The sequence below is a fragment of the Callithrix jacchus genome, chromosome 17 (genome assembly GCF_049354715.1).
Source record: "Callithrix jacchus isolate 240 chromosome 17, calJac240_pri, whole genome shotgun sequence".
In the NCBI taxonomy this organism is placed as follows: domain Eukaryota; kingdom Metazoa; phylum Chordata; class Mammalia; order Primates; family Cebidae; genus Callithrix; species Callithrix jacchus.
This window is the reverse complement of record NC_133518.1, coordinates 75,664,305-75,682,323: the sequence shown is the minus strand read 5'-3', so window position 1 is coordinate 75,682,323 and position 18,019 is coordinate 75,664,305. Positions and strand designations below refer to the sequence as shown.

Sequence of the window (18,019 nt, the reverse complement as noted above, 5' to 3'; positions counted from 1 at the left end):
GTTACTAAACAGTAACCTGATGACCAGACAGACTTTAAGGATGGGGCGTCATCTGGGGGGCTGTAAAAGTCCTGATTGAACAGGGAGTGAACTTTACTAGTTAGTGATTTTTCTTCCTCTTAAATTTGTATCTTTTGAGTTCGTCAAGTCCATTTCCTGGCTTAGGAAAACAGGTCGGGCAACCTCAGAGAAACCTATGTAATCAGCATTAGTGATGGTGGCAGGTTTGTTAAGCCAGGAAGCACTGGAATTAAAATGCTTGAAACAGTCACTGGGTCCTCGTCATAAGTGTCAGGCTCATCAATGCTCTTTGCTGCGAGAGATCGCTTTCCAGACCTACAATTTGGCACCTCTTTTGGCTTAGCAATTTATACTCTCCCAGCTATATTTTTATTTATAAGTAATTTGCGTATGTTTCATTGTTACAAAAGAAATACATGCTCACTGTAGAAAGGAATATTCAGACAAATAAAAACAAAAAACAAAGCAAAAGCACTGACAGTCTTACTTACCTAAAGACAATCATTCTTAACCCCTTGGCAAATACTTTTTCCTCCCTCTTTTATACTGTGTGGTGTCTGTGTGTATGCATTTTAACCAGCAAGGTGGTAGAAGCAATTTTAATAAATCTAAAAGCAGTAAGTACTTAATGAAATAGAAGCAAAAACCAGTAGACTTGATTGGTATGGCCAAAGGCTTACTCTTGAAAAAGACCAAGAAAACACAATGATCTTCATTGGTCTTGTCAGAGGCGCTTGAACCAGAGTAACTCCATCTGGAATAGGGGCTGGGTAAAATAGGCTGAGACCCACTGGGCTGCATTCCTAGGAGGTTAGGCATTCTCAGTCACAGGATGAGATAGAGGTCCACACAAGATACAGCTCATTAAGACCTTGTTGATAAAACAGCCTGTTGTAAAGAAGCCAGCCCAAACCTAGCAAAGCCAAGGGCTATGAGAGTAACCTCTGGTTGTCCTCGCTGTTCATTATATGCTAATTATAATGCACTAGCACGCTAAAAGACACTCCCACCAGTGGCATGACAGTTTGCAGATTCCATGGCCCTGTATAATCTAGAAAAGGGAGGAACCCTAGGTTCCCGGAATTTGTCCACTCCTTTTCCAGAAAATTCATCCATAATCTACCCCTTTTTAGCATATAATCAAGAAGTAACAATAAAAATGGGCAACCAGCAGCCCTGGTCCTGCTCTGTCCATTGAATAGACATTCTTTTATTCCTTTCTTAATAAACTTGCTTTCAGTTTATGGACTAGCCTTGAATTCTTTATTGCTCAAGATCCAAAACTTGCTCTTGGTGTCTAGATTGGGACCCCTTTCTGGTAACAGACTCATCTACGGAAGAAAGTAAAACACACAAATGAACAGCATGCGGAATATGAACAAGCACATGACTATTAATAGAGGAAGGAGAGTGAAAACCTACGAGAATACAATATTTATAAATATGTAAGAATGCTATGAAAATGCTTCAGGAAAAATGCTTAGTAACTGGTAGACACGTGAAAGAAGTCGTCTACTGACAATAAGAAATCTATGCCATTTAATTTGGGCACTTTTTTTTTTTTTGAGATGGAGTTTCGCTCTTGTTAGCCAGGCTGGAGTGCAATGGCGCGATCTCGGCTCACTGCAACCTCCGCCTCCTGGATTCAAGCAATTCTCCTGCCTCAGCCTCCTGAGTAGCTGGGATTACAGGCGTGCACCACCATGCCCAGCTAATTTTTGTATTTTTAGTAGCGACGGGGTTTCACCTTGTTGATCAGGATGGTTTCGATCTCTTGACCTAGTGATCCACCTGCCTCGGCCTCCCAAAGTGCTGGGATTATAGGCGTGAGCCACTGCGCCCCTCTAATTTGGGCACATTTATCGCAAGATCAAGATCCTAGGTGTAGCCCTGGCTGGGGGGTGGGGGGGTGGGAGGGGCATCAGGGGGTTGACGCAGAGAGAAGATTGTGCCTCTGGTGTAGGAACCAAGGACTATGGACAATTCAGCCACATCAGGTGGGTTGTCCACGTGAATGAGATGAACCTTGATGTGCTCTTTAAAGCTCGTGTTGTATTACAATGAAACCGTATCTTCAACACTTTAAAAAGTTCTTATTAACAAATAAATTACAGACTGAACTCCTGAGTCGTTTGCAGCCATTTTTTAATTCCAAACATGTTTTTGTAAACCTGACATATTTCCCAAACAGTGCAAGTGGATTAGAAGTGACTGCTTAGATTTTAATACACGTGACATTGTGAGGCAGTACCCTCCCCCCGCCCACCAAAACTCCTCAATGGAAATGCACATGGATGCCTCAGTAACGTTCTGGAAGTGCAGATAGCGTGGGTGCTTGCCATGCAATTAATCACTTGTAAAGCTTTTAAACTCACTCTGCCAATCACACCGTGCACATTAGAATTAAAAAAAACACACACACACAACCTTAACACAGTCTGAAATCTAGATCATCGTGCTATAGAGCACTGCACCATGTTGGGAAACTTGTTGATTTACTCCCCCCACGTGCTGAAAATTCAGAAGACATCCTAGAAGTTTCATTTTGGCCCTACTGGCTCTGTATTCTCCCTTCAGCCGTTCTTTGTTTCAGAAAATAGCCTCCACTGTGTATACTATTACTCTATATATCAAAATGTCAACTAAAAGTGTGCATACTAAAGCACACTTTTCTGAAACGATGCTCGCTTTCTGCCTTTTGTCTACTAAAGGCTCCAAGTGACAATCCTTTCCAGCACCTCTACATTTTGAGAAGTTTGAGCCGAGCATACAGTTCACCAGATGTACCTTTCACACGTAACCCGGAAGAAACTGCAGGCACCTGGCCATAATGCCTTACCCCAAAATAAAAGTCACAAATAACCTTTCAAAGAGCCGCCATGCATGGTTCAACAGGTAGCATACAGCACGCGGAGGGCCTGGGGATCTGCTCTGCTTCCCATGGAAAACAGGATGCTCCCAGGAGTGCTGCCGGGTTTTTGTTAAAAATCTTGTTGCCTTTGGCTCAAGGGCAGCAGCTACACAGTTTGGTGAAGGAGGACTTCCTACTGGATCTTCCACAAAGTCTGCCATACCTCTGAGTACCCACGATACTGACAGGTTTCCTCAAGAACTGCCTGAGGAAACCTCAGCACTGAGTGATTCGGGATGGATGCCTGTCAGCTGCCATCAAGCCAGTGGTTCCTGCCCCTCCTGCTGGTGTCCCCTTGTTTCTACACTTCATGGCCTCTCCTTTGTGACAGGTCTAAGGCTCACTTCAGGGATGTTCCAAACTCTCCTGGGTCCTATGTAAACTGAGCATAAGCAAAACATTTTTGTAAAAAGGGGCACTATTTTACTCAACTTTTACAAAGATCCTTTTTCATATTTAAAAGGCATTTCAGTTCTCTGAACAGTTGGTTAAAACCACATTGAATATGCAACCAAAAGCTGAAGCAACTGAAATAATATTGCCCAGGAGAATATCTTATAGGATTCCACGAAACCCAAAGAAGCAGGAAGGGGAGAAAGAAGAACATACTGCAGAATGTTCAAACAATATTCTGGAGGGTAACACAGACGTAGCAATCCACCCTATCTGCCTCCCCTGAGAGCATACAGAGGGCTTCTGAACTGGGAAGGAGCTTGCGAACCGCCCAAGAGCGCGCTAACAATACGCTTGACTTGTCTATCTCTGTGCAAGATGGATAACTCCCCAGCAGACAGAAAGAGGAGGAACCAAGTTAGAAATGTTGAAGAATCAGCCACTGTGACCCCATGGCAGCCTGCCCCTGGCTAGGTGTGACCTGCGCTCACAGGGCTGGGGAGGCTACTCAGCATGATCAGACCAACAGAGGCACCATCCTTCCCCAGACAGGTTCCTGGGGAGGCTTTCAGTATCTGTTTGTGGTGATGCCAAGTCTGGTTTTCTTAAAACCTGCCTTTATAAAGTCTTAGTGACTTCGTGGGTATACAACTCCTCAGTCGGCCCACCCATGCAGAATCAAGCAGAAGCAAACAGGTCCCAGCTCTGAGACTGCCCACGGGAGTCCACCCTTCTCCAGTGGGGCTTCGCTGGCCGGCAGAACATGGGCGAGCCACCCTTCTACACTGTCACCCACGCACCTGCATCGCTTGCAGGAGCCAAGTTAGTTGCTCTAAGTGCATGCGGCCAAAGCTGTTGATAGTGCTGTTCCAGGAATATCACCTAAGACTCCTAAATGATTCCTTAAAGAAAACATGGCTTTACGAACAACAGTCCATCAAAGAAAGGCTGCAAATGGCGTCCCATTAAAAAAGCCCACATTTCACATGCCACGGCATTTTGCCACCCTGAGGCAAAATGTGCCTGAAGCGTTCTCTGTGGACCCTCCAGCACCTAGTACAGCACCTGACACACAGCAGGGGCCTCATAAATGGCTGCTAATAAGGGACTAAAGCCCACCCAAGCCTGCTTTTCTTATTGCTTTTGATAAAACTCATAAGCGAACTCTGAGAGCTGGTTTCTCGGCCTTGTCCTGCCCCCTGTAGCTACCTCTGCCTCCATCCCACAGTTAGATGCAACACCCTGACCTCTAGGATCAGCCTAGTTCCTGCCATTTGACCCTTGGGTTTTTGGTCTATTCCCATGTTCACCAGGAAGGGAAGCACGAGGCTACCTCCCTGCAGCAGAGTCAACTGCATCGTAAGAAACCAAAAGACACACCTGCTCCATGCCAGCTTAGTACCCGCCCTCACCCTTCACAATTTTGCCAAAACTTTAGATATGTCTGTATTAGCCAAGTATGTGTATTAAAACTCTATCTTCCAGGATTGAGTCTGGTGTCTTTTCAACAATGTTCACAGGCTCCCAACATGTTAGCTTCCAGTAAACAAGGTGCTCTAAGAAAGATCCTTGGTGTAATATATTACTTCATCCCCACTGGATGCCATGTGTATGCAGCTGGCGCTTTGGCAGGCTGTAATAAGCCATTAGGACTCTGTTAGGCCCTGCTCTTAGCCCCGGGTTTTCTGTCTTATGATATGGTTATCCATCAGTAGGCGCAGCAGCCATAGCTGCAAACGGTTACTGAGTGATTACTACGGGCCAGGTCAATGCTGAGCATGCTACTTCACCATCTCACTGTCCTTTCGGAAAATCACACCGCACTCAGAAGTGGGCAGCATGGTGCATCTGACAACATATGTGCTGTCAAACAGACAGCCTGGATCCCGAAGGCTGTAACTCAGCACTCACACATATGGGGACGGAGAGGGACAGTGCTCTTCTCAGATCCCTTTGCGTCATTTCCGTGTCTCCCCTGGATGAGGATGCCCCTGTGGTTTTCCTTTAGAGGACTGCCCTGAGCTACTGAAGCCATTATACCAGCAGGAACTAAGAACAGAACGTGTACATCTCCCCTGGGCGCAGCCAGCCCCTTGCTTCAGGTTGGGACACCTCTGAGACCTAACTTTCCCTCCGGAGCTCCCCTGATCAGGCTGAAGCTGCAGTCCATGGAGCTCTCCCTGAAATGATACACCTTTGCCTGGCTTTCTCTCCTTCCTTGTCCTGCGTCCCCCATTCCCTTACTGGTATCTCCCAGGAATACTTCCTTAATAAGTTACTTGTACACAGATCCTTGTTTCAGGGCCAGCTTCTTGGGAACCCAGCCTAAGACATTTTTTAAAAAACAGTTAAATGGTCCTCTCTGGGAAGGAATCTGCAATCACCACTAGCTGGACAGCCAGGGTGGTAGGGGAAGTGGAGATCTCTGAATGAGAATCCCCATGAAAAGGCAATGCCTCACAGCATTCAGACCCAGTTCTTTGCTTGGGGGGGACAATGATTTAGTCCTTGTGGTGTGTGAACTCTGATGCATGACGTCCAGGATGAGATGTCATTCTGAGGTTTGCCAGATGACCACATGGCATTGCTTCAAGCTTTCATCCATCATCTGTGTAGAAGGAGGGTGACACGTCTGCTGTATAAAGGTGATAGAGAGCAGACTTCCTGCTAGGGATCAGGTTTTCCATCCAAATTCTTGTCGGGAATCTTCCAATGAAAAGTACACATGAAAAAGCACTTACAGTTCTTTAGCACATGTTAGCACATGACTCCACACCTGACCGAGGCAATAAAGATGAGAACGTCTTAGGGCTCTTGCCACATCCACAGTTTAGACGCACCGCCGCCAGCCTGGTGGATTCATTACGTGAGGTTTCTTCAACTTAGTTCATCTGTAAGTCTTTAACAGCAAGTTCCAAAGTACAGTAAGATGTTCATCCTTTAAAATGTGTATTCATTGACATGCACTTCCAAGATTTTAGGCCAGATCTCAGTGCTTGAGTGAATCACATACTATTTAATAGAAATAATAAAACATCGATACAAATATAAAGACATAATCCGTATAAAAGGCTTATGTTTATAAAAATACTTTAGGTAACAGTTTTCCCCTGAGGGTTGGCCGTGTGTGTTGCAGCCATAGATACTGCTCGGCTCTGCAGTTCGCTCTCCAAAGTTCGGAGTTCATCTTTAAAGGGAGTGGTGCTGGGCCCGGTCACGTGACCTGGCTGAAGTGGCTACCTCAGGCTGGCACCCGGGCTTGATAGAATGAAGACGAGAATAGCATCAGTGGGGCCTCCGAAAAATCTGGAGAAGATTTTTTTTCTTCCAAATATGGAAGATACAAAGATCAAGGATGACAGGCTAGTGATCAGGTCATGTGACTGGTGTGGCAGCTCACTGGTTTTTCTGGACCCAGTCCCAACTGTCTTCATTCTCTTTCCGGTTCTTCTCAGCTTCAATAATTTCTTTGTACCTTCGGCGGAAGAAGCCCATCTGAAAGGCAGAAAGAGGAGAAGCTGAGTTAGAAGTGCAGAAGAATCAGCCACTGTGACCCCAAGACCGCTTGCCCTGGGTAGCTGTGACCTGCACTCACAAGGCTGGGGAGGCTCAGAGGACTCCTCAGATTAAACAATGGCAAGAAAAACCCAGGGATGTGACATTTCCCAAGCTTACTTGGCTTTTGATAAACCTATTATCTTGAGAGATCTTAGCCATCTGTGGAATAATTTCATAAATACTGCTCTCACATGAAAGGCTGCTTAAAGCATCCGCAGGCCTGCATTCTAGCTTGCTGTCATTTACGTCTTTCTCTCAACCCCGTGGAATTCACGCCGTCTGCACACCACAGTCAGCAGCACGTTCTCATCTAGAATGGGCATTTCATTCTGACCCAGGATGCCAATTTCCTCTAGCTCAGTTCTGAAAAGACCCTGCCCTCTGATGCTGCATTTGGTACAACTTTTCACATATGGTAAGACAAGTTTCTAGTTGTTCTCACAGTCCTCACCACCAAGCAGTGAAGCAACATTTGTAGCTCAAAGCTTACCTTTGCTTCCATGCTCGGAGGGGCTTGGCGTCTCTTGTCCTTGGCTCCCTGGCATTGGTGGGCTCTGTTTATGAGGTCAGGCATCCCTATCTGCATCTGCCCTTCCACATGGCTGACTGTATCGGGTGGACAATACCCCAGCTCCCTCTCTCCTCGGGTGGGATAACCCTGTGGTGTGTGTTCCCAGCTTGATCACACACCTTTCATTGCCTTCCTTCCCTGCTCTCCAACAGTTTTTCCTCAGATCACCTTCCAAATAACTTGCCCTCAAATCCTTGTTTTAACCCCCTTAAATGGGGGAATTCAAACCGAGACACGCACTTGACCTGCTGCTGGCAGGCCTGCCACACTGCAGGTTTGTGGTATCATAAGCTTGCAATCTCCAAGTCCTATCTGGGAAGATATTCTCTGCAGTCTGCTGCCAACAGTGCACGCATATGTAAGACAAACCCTACACAAAGCGTGAAGCAAACCCTGCTGCCAAGGGCACATCGAGTGTCAGTATTTGTCCTCAGGTTTCTTCTCCGTGAGTCGCCCTGATGGTCAGAAGCCCCCCTGAAGAGGGGAAGGCAGGTGGAGCTCAGGAACTGTCTGTTGCCACCATCTTTCTACCTCCCTAAAGGAGGCTTATTGGCTAAAGATGAGAACTGCCAAGAGAGCCACGGGCATCTTCACCCACGTTGCCCAGGAGATCCTGAGCATCTGCTGTGAGTGGAGTCGATAAGGTTTGAATGACTGGGAACGAACAGAAGTGTTCTTAGAACAGCTGGCAAGAGTCTTGCATTGTTAGCGTCAATCCTCAAGGCCAGTTTTGTAAACAGACATTGAGTTCCTGGTGATTTCAGTCCTGGAGGTTTCTTCCCAGCATAAGACCACATTCATCAGAATGCCATGTTCTGACACCCCACACAGACTTTTATCCCCTTAAACCTCTTCCACTTTCTCCTGCTGCAAGAGATGTGGCAAAGGTGCTTGGCCGGAATCGTCTGGGTAATTAAGAAAAAGTCATAGTCGTCATCCCCACAGCACACCCACAGAAGGCCAGGAAAACAGACCAAGCCAGAATGGAAATCTAGGAAGCTACTGCTCCGGATGTCATTCTTCCATGATAACAATGTGGTTGGCAAAGAGAACATGACCAGACGTGGCTGGTCACGTGCCTTGAGGGAGAACATAATCACAAAACTGTGGCCGGACATAACAGGAAAATAAGATTCTCTAGCAAATACCTTTGGCTGCTGATGTTGTAAAGTGTCGGTAATTCTGGGTCACTCAGGTATAGTTCCAGAGAAGTCACATTTCCCTCCCAGGGCTCTAGCAAGCAGAACTTGACAGTCTTCCCCTTAGGATCTGTCTTAGGACTCCCTGAAGGCAGGCTTTGTGCTTTCAATCCCCAGCACTCAGAGTCTCACCTGTCCCTGGTACCAGTGACAAACTGCAAAGATGCCCACACACCCTCATCCCTGCTGTGTCCACGCCCTTTACCATGTGACTCTCCAGCTCTTCCCATCATGAGGTGGAGTCTATTTTCCCAGCCTTGAATCTCTGCTCAGACTGGCTTTGACAACAGGATGAGAGGGAGGAGATGCTGTGTCTGTTGCACACTTAGTCCCCAAGGGGCCTTGCACACTTCCAATTACTTTGTCAGAACCCTGCTGTTTCCATACAAATGCCTAGCCTGCTAAGAGACCACTTTTTTTTGAAGCCAATTCCCAGCTGCCGGCAAATGTACATGTAAGTCTCGATAAGACTGAAGACCTGCCCTGTTCAGCTCAGTCCAGATTGCCAACCCACAGAACTGTGACCTGCATAGATGGATATTACTTTTAAGCCACTGAATACTGGGGTGGTTTGTCATATAGCATAAGTTAACTGAGACAGACTCAATTTTTTTTTTTCTGACAGTGACCCAGAAAGACAGTTGACAGGGCTCTAGATTAAAGAGCACCAATCAGTGTGTCCTGCTGAACTGGACTTTCCACCTTTTTCTTTTTTTTTTTTTTGAGACAGAATCTCACTCTGTCACCCAGGCTGGAGTCCAATGGCGCGATCTCGGCTCACTGCAACTTCTGCCTCCTGGGTTCAAGTGATTCTCCTGCCTCAGCCTCCTGAGTAGCTGGGACTGCAGGCACATGCCACCACCCTGCCCAGTTAATTTTTATATCTTTAGTAGGACAGGATTTCATCTTGTTGGCCAGGCTGGTCTTGAACTCTTGACATTAGGTGATGTCCCTGCTTGGCCTCCCAAAGTGCTGGGATTACAGTTCTGAGCCACCATGCCCAGCCTGAACCAGATTCTTCTTGTTCATCTCTAAGAACAAAAGCTGGCTCACTTTCTCATCACTATGCTAGTGTAAGGATTTGATAGAGTGTGTGAATAATCTGGAAAGGATTGTTTACAATCCTGAACTCACTTTTACATGTGGCTTTCATGCACTCAAGTTTTTATGTATGTCCTAAAAACTTTTTATGCTACCAACAAGGTGAAGGCACTGTCATCTCTTGCAGCCGCCCAGACGCAAGCTCATTTCTCTCAGTGCGGTGGTGTCAGTGTGAGGCCTGAAAATCACTCCCTGCCCACCGTTGGCTGAAGCGGCCTGGCAAATTCTATACCCCACCCTAACGCTGTAGGGTCTCCAGTCCTGTCCCCAACACAACCCATGCGTAATCTCTTAGATGGGAAGTTGGAGCTACCATTGATGTGTGTCTCCCTTTTTTTAAGAGTCTGAAGGCTATTTCTGAAAACGTAATACACTCTCGCAGCTAGGGAGGGAGGTGTGGGCAGAGCAGTGCGGGTGCTACACTGCATTTAAGGGGCTGGGGGACACCACTCACTTCACAGATGTGTAAGTTTATTATAACTGTTTCCAACAGATGGCAGTAGAGTGTCTTGTTTGCATGAAATCAGAGTTTTCTGCATTTTTTTCTGACAGATGGAAGTAAAGGGTCTTGAGGAAGGCATGCTACAGACTTTACTATATTGCACAAGGTGCCCTATAGTCTAGCGGTGGCTCTGTCAAACTGGTTGTTTCTTATATAATGAAACTAATTTTATTTCAAAAAGAGAATGTCACCCTTGTGCTTTTGCACAAGAGCCTAGTTTTGGCTTTTGAGACAGTTCCCACTGACAGCACTGGTCCTACCCCAAGAGCTGCCACCTTAGGCTTGTCTGGCACCACAGGGTCTACTCAGAAGGGAAGTGATGTGGGGTAAGGATCCCAGAGTCCTCATCAAGCTCCAGCTGCTACCCCCTGGGCCACAGCAAAGGTCATTTTTCCTTCCTTGCTTTCCTTCCTTCTCTCCCTTCCTCCCTCCCTCCTTCCTTTCCTTTCTTTCTCTCTTTCTTTTTTTTTGAGACAGAGTCTCCCTCTGTCACCCAGGCTGGAGTGCAGTGGCGCAATCTAGGCTCACTGCAACCTCTTCCCCCTGAGTCCAAGTGATTCTCCCTGTCTCAGCCTCCTAAGTAGCTGGGACCACAGGTGCGCACCACCACGCTCGGTTAATTTTCGCATTTTAGTAGAGACAGGGTGGTTTCACCATGTTGGCCAGGCTGGTCTTGAACTCTGGCCTCCCAAAGTGCTAGGATCACAGGTGTGAGCCACTGGGCCTGGCCTAGGAAGGTCATTTTCTGGCTCTGAGTCATGGTGTCTTTGTCTCTGCCTAAGAGATCAATGGTGTTCTCAGACCCTTCCAGCCCTGAAACATCATGAAGGTTTTTCTCCTGTTTTCCCCAAAGTGAATTCAGGACTCTAGACTATGGGCCAAATAGCTGGGAACTCAGGACCCACTAAGGGGGAACAAGGCAGAGTCTTTGTCCCATCTCAATTTTTCTCAAAGATTTTTTGAGAAATATTTTAAAAATTCAATTTTCAATTTTTCAAACTTTGTTACTTTTTGAAAGAAACAAAACAGAATTTAGTAACATTTGAAATGATTATGAGGTCTTTGAATTCAAAAAACAAATGCAGTTATGTTTACTTATTTAACTTAAAAAAATTTTTTTTTAATAGAGACGGGTTTCACCATGTTGGTCAGGCTGATCTTGAACTCCTGACCTCGTGATCCGCCCACCTCGGTCTCCCAAAGTGCTGGGATTACAAATGTGAGTCACCACACCCAGCCCACTTATTTAACTTTTATAGTCTTTTGAATTGTGGTATTTTAAGGTCAGTTTTCCTGATGATGAAAGTAGACAAGCCTTCATGGAGCTGCACATGTAGCTCTCGATCAGATGTCTTATGAGTGTCAGAATCAGGGTTAGTAAGTCTAGGATTCTTAATTCACATAATATATCAACTATCTGAGAATCTCTTCAAGAATGGAAAAACCATCAGTTCTCTACAAACTCAAAATAAGCAACCCATAAGAACGAGTCACGGAAAGTAATTTGCAAGAACCAGAAACCAAGTTATCTTCTAAAGCCCATAAAGGCACAATATTATTCCCAGCAGTTCTCAATACATGCAAGTCAATCAATAAAGAACAGATCTTCCCAGCTAACGTTTTCTAACAGAACGTCAATTAGGAATGAGGAAGTGAAAAACTAAACCTAGCAAGGTTTAGTCATCCCCTTCCGTAAAGATGATGACTTCAACTAAAGACAATGGCTAAGGATAAAATACAGAAACGAAAGACTAAAGACAGAGAGAACACTGAAGATAGTGGCTCTGAGTTTGAGGATCTAACAAGTACAAATGATCTCCAAATTACCATATCTTGACTTAACAAGTTTTTGACTTTATGACTTATTAAATGTATTTCTGACTTACAATATTGTAAGTTAAGGAGCACCTGTAGTTTCCTTGCCTGAGAGACACGTGTTCTAAATCTGTAATTCTTCATACACATCCAGGAGACGCACGAGCCCCTTCAGCCTGCTGCAGCACGTCATAGCCAGTCCTACCCATTCCATTACTGCCGGGATCTAAAGTCTCCCCATACTCGGGAAATTGGCATGCCCCAAGGTTAAGTAGGCCTCCTTGAGACATATACAGCCACTCACGTGAGCACACACGGGTGCCTTGGGAAAAGCTTGGAGAAGCACTGGGCAAATCTCTGTTTTTGTTGCAAACTGAGTCCACCCTGAGGGTGCTGGGAAATGATTAATCATGGGCTAAGCTGGACGCTCAGCAGCCCCACACTCGTTTCCAAGCCGATGGAGTCAATGTTTTCCTGCATTTTTTCTGGAACCTTCCAGCGCTTGCTTCACCATTTGAGGGGCAAGGGGCTCTGTTAACTGTTCTGTCTGTGGCAGAAGAAACACAGAAAGAAACCCTAGAGGAGGGAACTCAAGCCAAGCTTTGCCTGGCTGGAGGCTGAAAGAACAGTGTGCTTTCTGGGTTTTGTGTCTGGTCCTGCAGCTCCAAAGAGCAGCTCCCTGAACCCTCGTAACAGGCACATACAATTTTCTGATATAACCGTGTATCCAAAAGCTGCCAGAAAACTCCCAGGGAAACAAGAGATTGCCCCTGAACAGCCCTACTTAGATGGCTGATGCATGAGGCACGAGGCCTGACCGAGTGCTGGAGCGTCCAGCCGGCAGCAGCCTCTTCCTCCCCAGGCCCCTGCAGGGTGAGAAAGACCAGCTGGACAATGCCGCGGCGTCTGGTCTCTAGGGGGATCCTGCCCACTCCCCGGCCTTTTGGTCACTTCCTAGACAGTGATTCTGAAGACCTGGGACAAATTCCTTTTTTGGACTAAGTCAAGACTTCATGTTTGTAGTTCTCCTCAGTTGCTTGACTATTTACATAACACGTCTCTGTCTTGAGATGTCATCAGGGCAACATCAGCCCAATATTTACTCCCAGACATAAACAAGCGTCACTCCACGTCGCCGGCACATGGCTCTAACCGAGGCAGTATGAAGGGTGTGTGGGCAACACATGGGCATGCGTCTGTGCATTTTCTTTTTCTTTGGAAGAGAAGCAAGGATGCCCTCCCAGCCCAGTTTGAAGGGAAGGTGATAACCCAGGGACCTCTGGAGGGGCTGCCAAACCTTATACATTCTCTGAGCCATTTCACGGATTTGTTTTTTTAAGTGTTTTTGCCTTAGGTCAGAAGTAATGCTCCCAAATAAAAACCATGAGCCCAAAACCAGTCCCAAAGCAGCAGGCTCTTGGAGCAGCTCCAGCTGACAGAGGGCTTGACGCAGCCCGTGTTGGAGGGCTGGCAAACACATGCTTCAGCCTGCCTCCTCTCCACTTGAGCAAGTAGGTCCTGGGCCTCCTGGGAAGAGATGGCCACAGGGCTGGCAAAGCGGTCTCATTTCACTTTGCTTCAAGCCATCTCGGTTTGCAAAAGGGTCAGATGGGACAGAGAAGGTCCTCGGCTGACAGCAGTGAGGGAGGATGTGGAGCTCTCTCCTTCACTGAGGGGTGGCCTGTATGTTTTGGCAAACTGCAAACAAGGACAGAGCTGCGGAGGGGCGGAGGGTGTGAGGGAGGCAGAGAGAAAGTCAGGGAGGGAAGAGCTTGGAGCCCTAAGTGAGGGAAGGGGGTATCTTTCTTCGAAAGGAGAAACACCCCATCATCTTCATTCTTTCCGTAGGACCCAGGCTGGCTCAATGAGCTGAAGGTGTTTCTTAAAGGTGCAAGTCACACAGAAAGTCATGATGTCTCCTGCACCTCTGAACAATTCAACTTTCTCCTCCTAAACAGGCTTTCATGATTGTCTTGAAGAGGTGCCAGGCCCAGGCATCTTCCAACCCAGTCAGGAGCTGAAGGAAAGGAGAGGGGACTCATTTGGACTTTCCCCCCTTTAAAAGTGCTTCATATTTCAAAGTTTTCTTCCTCACAGTGGTTTGGCTGGCTACTGTAATCCTCGCACATAAAGTTTAAATTATGGCTCCCAGTGTCTGCTAACATCTCAGCTTTGGGAAAGCTGATTAGGATCCATTTCAGAATCTGAAGAAGGGTCTGGTTAGCTTGGGGCCCTCATTGTGGATTTTGCGTCGGAGCCAGGGCCTGCTGCTGCCAAGCCTGACAAGATGCCTGAGATGCCAGTGGATGCGCTTTCTGGAAGGCCCCCGGGGAGCTGTGCAGGGTCAGAGGCAGATGAGGGGCTGGGCTGGCTGAACGCATCAGCAGGGAGCCTGGAGCTCAGCTCTGGAAAAGGCACTTGCTGACCCTGCGGGTCTGCACGCTTTATGCTTACAAGATGGCCAGCACCTTCATTAGACAGAGAGTGTGGTGCTTTCTGTTTTAGGTAAACAGGAGCACCACAGTGCATGTGTAGGCAGGGCCAGGGACTGGTGGCACAGGCCAAGTCCTGCTCGCCCTTCAGGGCTTTGCTGAAGCTGATTTTCCTAAAGGTATTCAAGACTAGGTGAGGGCTGTTGTTGCTGAGGTCAGGCACGGTGGCTCATGCCTGTAATCCTGGTACTTTGGGAGGCCAAGGTGGGTGCATCACTTGAGGCCAGGAGTTTGAGACCAGCCTGGCCAACATGGTGAAACTCCATCTCTACTAAAATACAAAACTCAGCCTGGCGTGGTGGCGCACACCTATAATCCCAGCTACACTGGAGGCTGAGGCAGGAAAATTGCTTGAACCTGGGAGGTGGAGGTTATAGTGAGCTGGGATTGCACCACTGCCCTCCAGTCAGTTTGGATGACAGAGTCAGACTCTGTCTCAAAAAAAAAAAAAAAAAAAGGAAAAGACCCCAACCTAGCAAGGCAGGCCAATATTCAAGTCCAGGAAATACAGAGAACACCACAAAAATATTCCGCAAGAAGAGCAACCCCAAGGCACATAATCGTCAGATTCACCAGGGTTGAAATGAAGGAGAAAATACTAAGGGCAGCCAGAGAGAAAGGTTGGGTCACCCACAAAGGGAAGCCCATCAGACTCACAGCAGATCTCTTGGCAGAAACCCTACAAGCCAGAAGAGAGTGGGGGCCAATATTCAACATCCTTAAAGTAAAGAACTTTCAACCCAGAATTTCATATCCAGCCAAACTGAGCTTCATAAGTGAAGGAAAAATAAAATCCTTCATGAACAAGCAAGTACTCAGAGATTTTGTCACCACCAGGCCTGCTTTACAAGAGGTCCTGAAAGAGGCACTACACATAGAAAGGAACAACCAGTACCAGCCATTCCAAAAACATACCAAATGCTAAAGAGCATCAACAAAATGAAGAATCTGCAGCAACTAATGGGCAAAACAGCCAGCTAGCATCAAAATGGCAGTATCAAATTCACACATAACAATATTAACCCTAAATGTAAATGGGCTAAATGCACCAATCAAAAGATACAGACTGGCAAATTGGATAAAAAACCAAAACCCATCAGTGTGCTGTATCCAGGAAACCCATCTCACATGCAAGGATACACAAAGGCTCAAAATAAAGGGATGGAGGAAGATTTACCAAGCAAATGGAGAGCAAAAAAAAGCAGGAGTTGCAATTCTCATCTCTGATAAAATAGACTTTAAAGCAACAAAGATCAAAAGAGACAAAGAAGAACATTACATAATGGTAAAAGGATCAATACAACAAGAAGAGCTAACGATCCTAAATATATATGCACCTAATACAGGAGCACCCAGATATATAAGGCAAGTTCTTAATGACTTACAAAGAGACTTAGACTCCCACACAATAATAGTGGGAGACTTTAACACACCACTGTCAATATTAGACAGATCAACCAGACAGAAAATTAATAAGGATATCCAGGACTTGAACTCAGACCTGGAACAAGCAAACCTAATAGACATTTACAGAACTCTCCACCCCAAATCCACAGAATATACATTCTTCTCAGCACCACATCACACCTACTCTAAAATTGACCACATAATTGGAAGTGAAGCACTCCTCAGCAAATGCAAAACAACTGAAATCATAACAAATAGTCTCTCAGACCATAGTGCAATCAAGTTAGAACTCAGAACTCAGAAACTAACCCAGAACCACACAGCTTCATGGAAACTGAAAATCTGGCTCTTGAATGTTGACTGGATAAACAGTGAAATGAAGGCAGAAATAAATAAGTTCTTCAAAACCAATGAGAACAAAGACACAACATACCAGAATCTCTGGGACACATTTAAAGCAGTCTCTAGAGGAAAATATATAGCAATAAGTGCCCATATGATAAGAGTGGAGAGATCCAAAATTGACACCCTATCATCAAAATTGAAAGAGCTAGAGGAGCAAGATAAAAAAAAACTCAAAACCTAGCAGAAGACAAGAAATAACTAAGATCAGGGCAGAACTGAAGGAGACAGAGACATGAAAAACCCTTCAAAAAATCAATAAATCCAAGAGCTAGTTTTTTGAAAAGATCAACAAAATAGACCACTAGCCAGATTAATAAAAAAGAAAAGAGAGAATAACCAAATAGATGCAATAAAAAACGATAAAGGGGAAATCACCACAGATTCCACAGAAATTCAAACCATCATCAGAGAATATTACAAACATCTCTATGCACATAAACTAGCAAACTTAGAAGAATGGATAAATTCCTGGACACTTGTGTCCTCCCAAGCCTAAGCCAGGAGGAAGCCGAAACTATGAATAGACCAATAACAAGGTCTGAAGTCGAGGCAGCAATTAAGAGCCTACCACACAAAAAAAGCACAGGTCCAGATGGGTTCACAGCCAAATTCTACCTGACACACAAAGAGGAGCTGGTACCATTCCTTCTGAAACTATTCCAAATAATCCAAAAAGAGGGAATCCTTCCCAAATCATTTTATGAGACCAACATCATCCTGTTACCAAAACCCGGCAGAGACTCAACAAGAAAAGAAAACTTCAGGCCAATATCCATGATGAACATAGACACAAAAATCTTCAATAAAATACTGGCAAGCTGATTGCAACAGCAAATCAAAAAACTTATTCATCATGATCAAGTAGGATTCATCCCGGGGATGCAAGGCTGGTTCAACATACTCAAGTCTATAAATGTAATTTACCACATAAACAGAACCAAAACCAAAAACTACATTATTATCTCAATTGATGCAGAGAAGGCCTTTGACAAAATTCAACAGCCCTTTATGCTAAAAACCCTCAATAAATTCGGTATTGATGGAATGTATCTCAAAATAATAAAAGCTATTTATGACAAACTAACAGCCAAAATCATACTGAATGGGCAAAAACTGGAAGCATTCCCTTTCAAATCTGGCATTAGACAAGGATGCCCTCTCTCACCACTCCTATTCAATATAGTACTGGAAGTTCTAGCCAGAGCAATCAGGCAAGAAAAAGAAATAAAGTGTATTCAAATAGGAAAGGAGGAAGCCAAACTGTCTCTATTTGCAGACGACATGATTGTATATCTAGAAGACCCCATCGTCTCAGCCCAAAAACTCCTGAAACTGATAAGCAACTTCAGCAAAGTCTCAGGATACAAAATCAATGTGCAAAAATCACAATCATTCCTATACACCAAAAATAGACTGAAAGAGAGCCAAATCAAGAATGAACTGCCATTCACAATTGCTACAAAGAGAATAAAATACCTAGGAACACAACTAACAAGTAACATAAAGGACCTCTTCAAGGAGAACTACAAACCACTGCTCAATGAAATCAGAGAGGACACAAACAGATGGAGAAACATTCCATGTTCATGGTTAGGAAGAATCAATATTGTGAAAATGGCCATACTGCCCAAAGTAATTTACGGA

At 45.5% G+C, this 18,019-nt stretch overlaps 1 protein-coding gene across 5 annotated transcripts in view; it reads right to left on the bottom strand.

Moving 5' to 3' along the window:
- Window positions 1-2,149: 2,149 nt before the first annotated feature.
- Window positions 2,150-18,019, bottom strand: part of ITGA9 (integrin subunit alpha 9) — a 375,338-nt gene continuing 359,468 nt past the window's right edge. For all 5 annotated transcript variants that reach the window (XM_035278480.3, XM_035278481.3, XM_035278482.3 and 2 more), the window contains one exon: window positions 2,150-6,820. In XM_035278480.3, coding sequence (XP_035134371.3) covers window positions 6,722-6,820 — 99 coding nt within the window. In that variant the 3' untranslated portion in view covers window positions 2,150-6,721. The remainder of the gene's footprint in view (window positions 6,821-18,019) is intronic.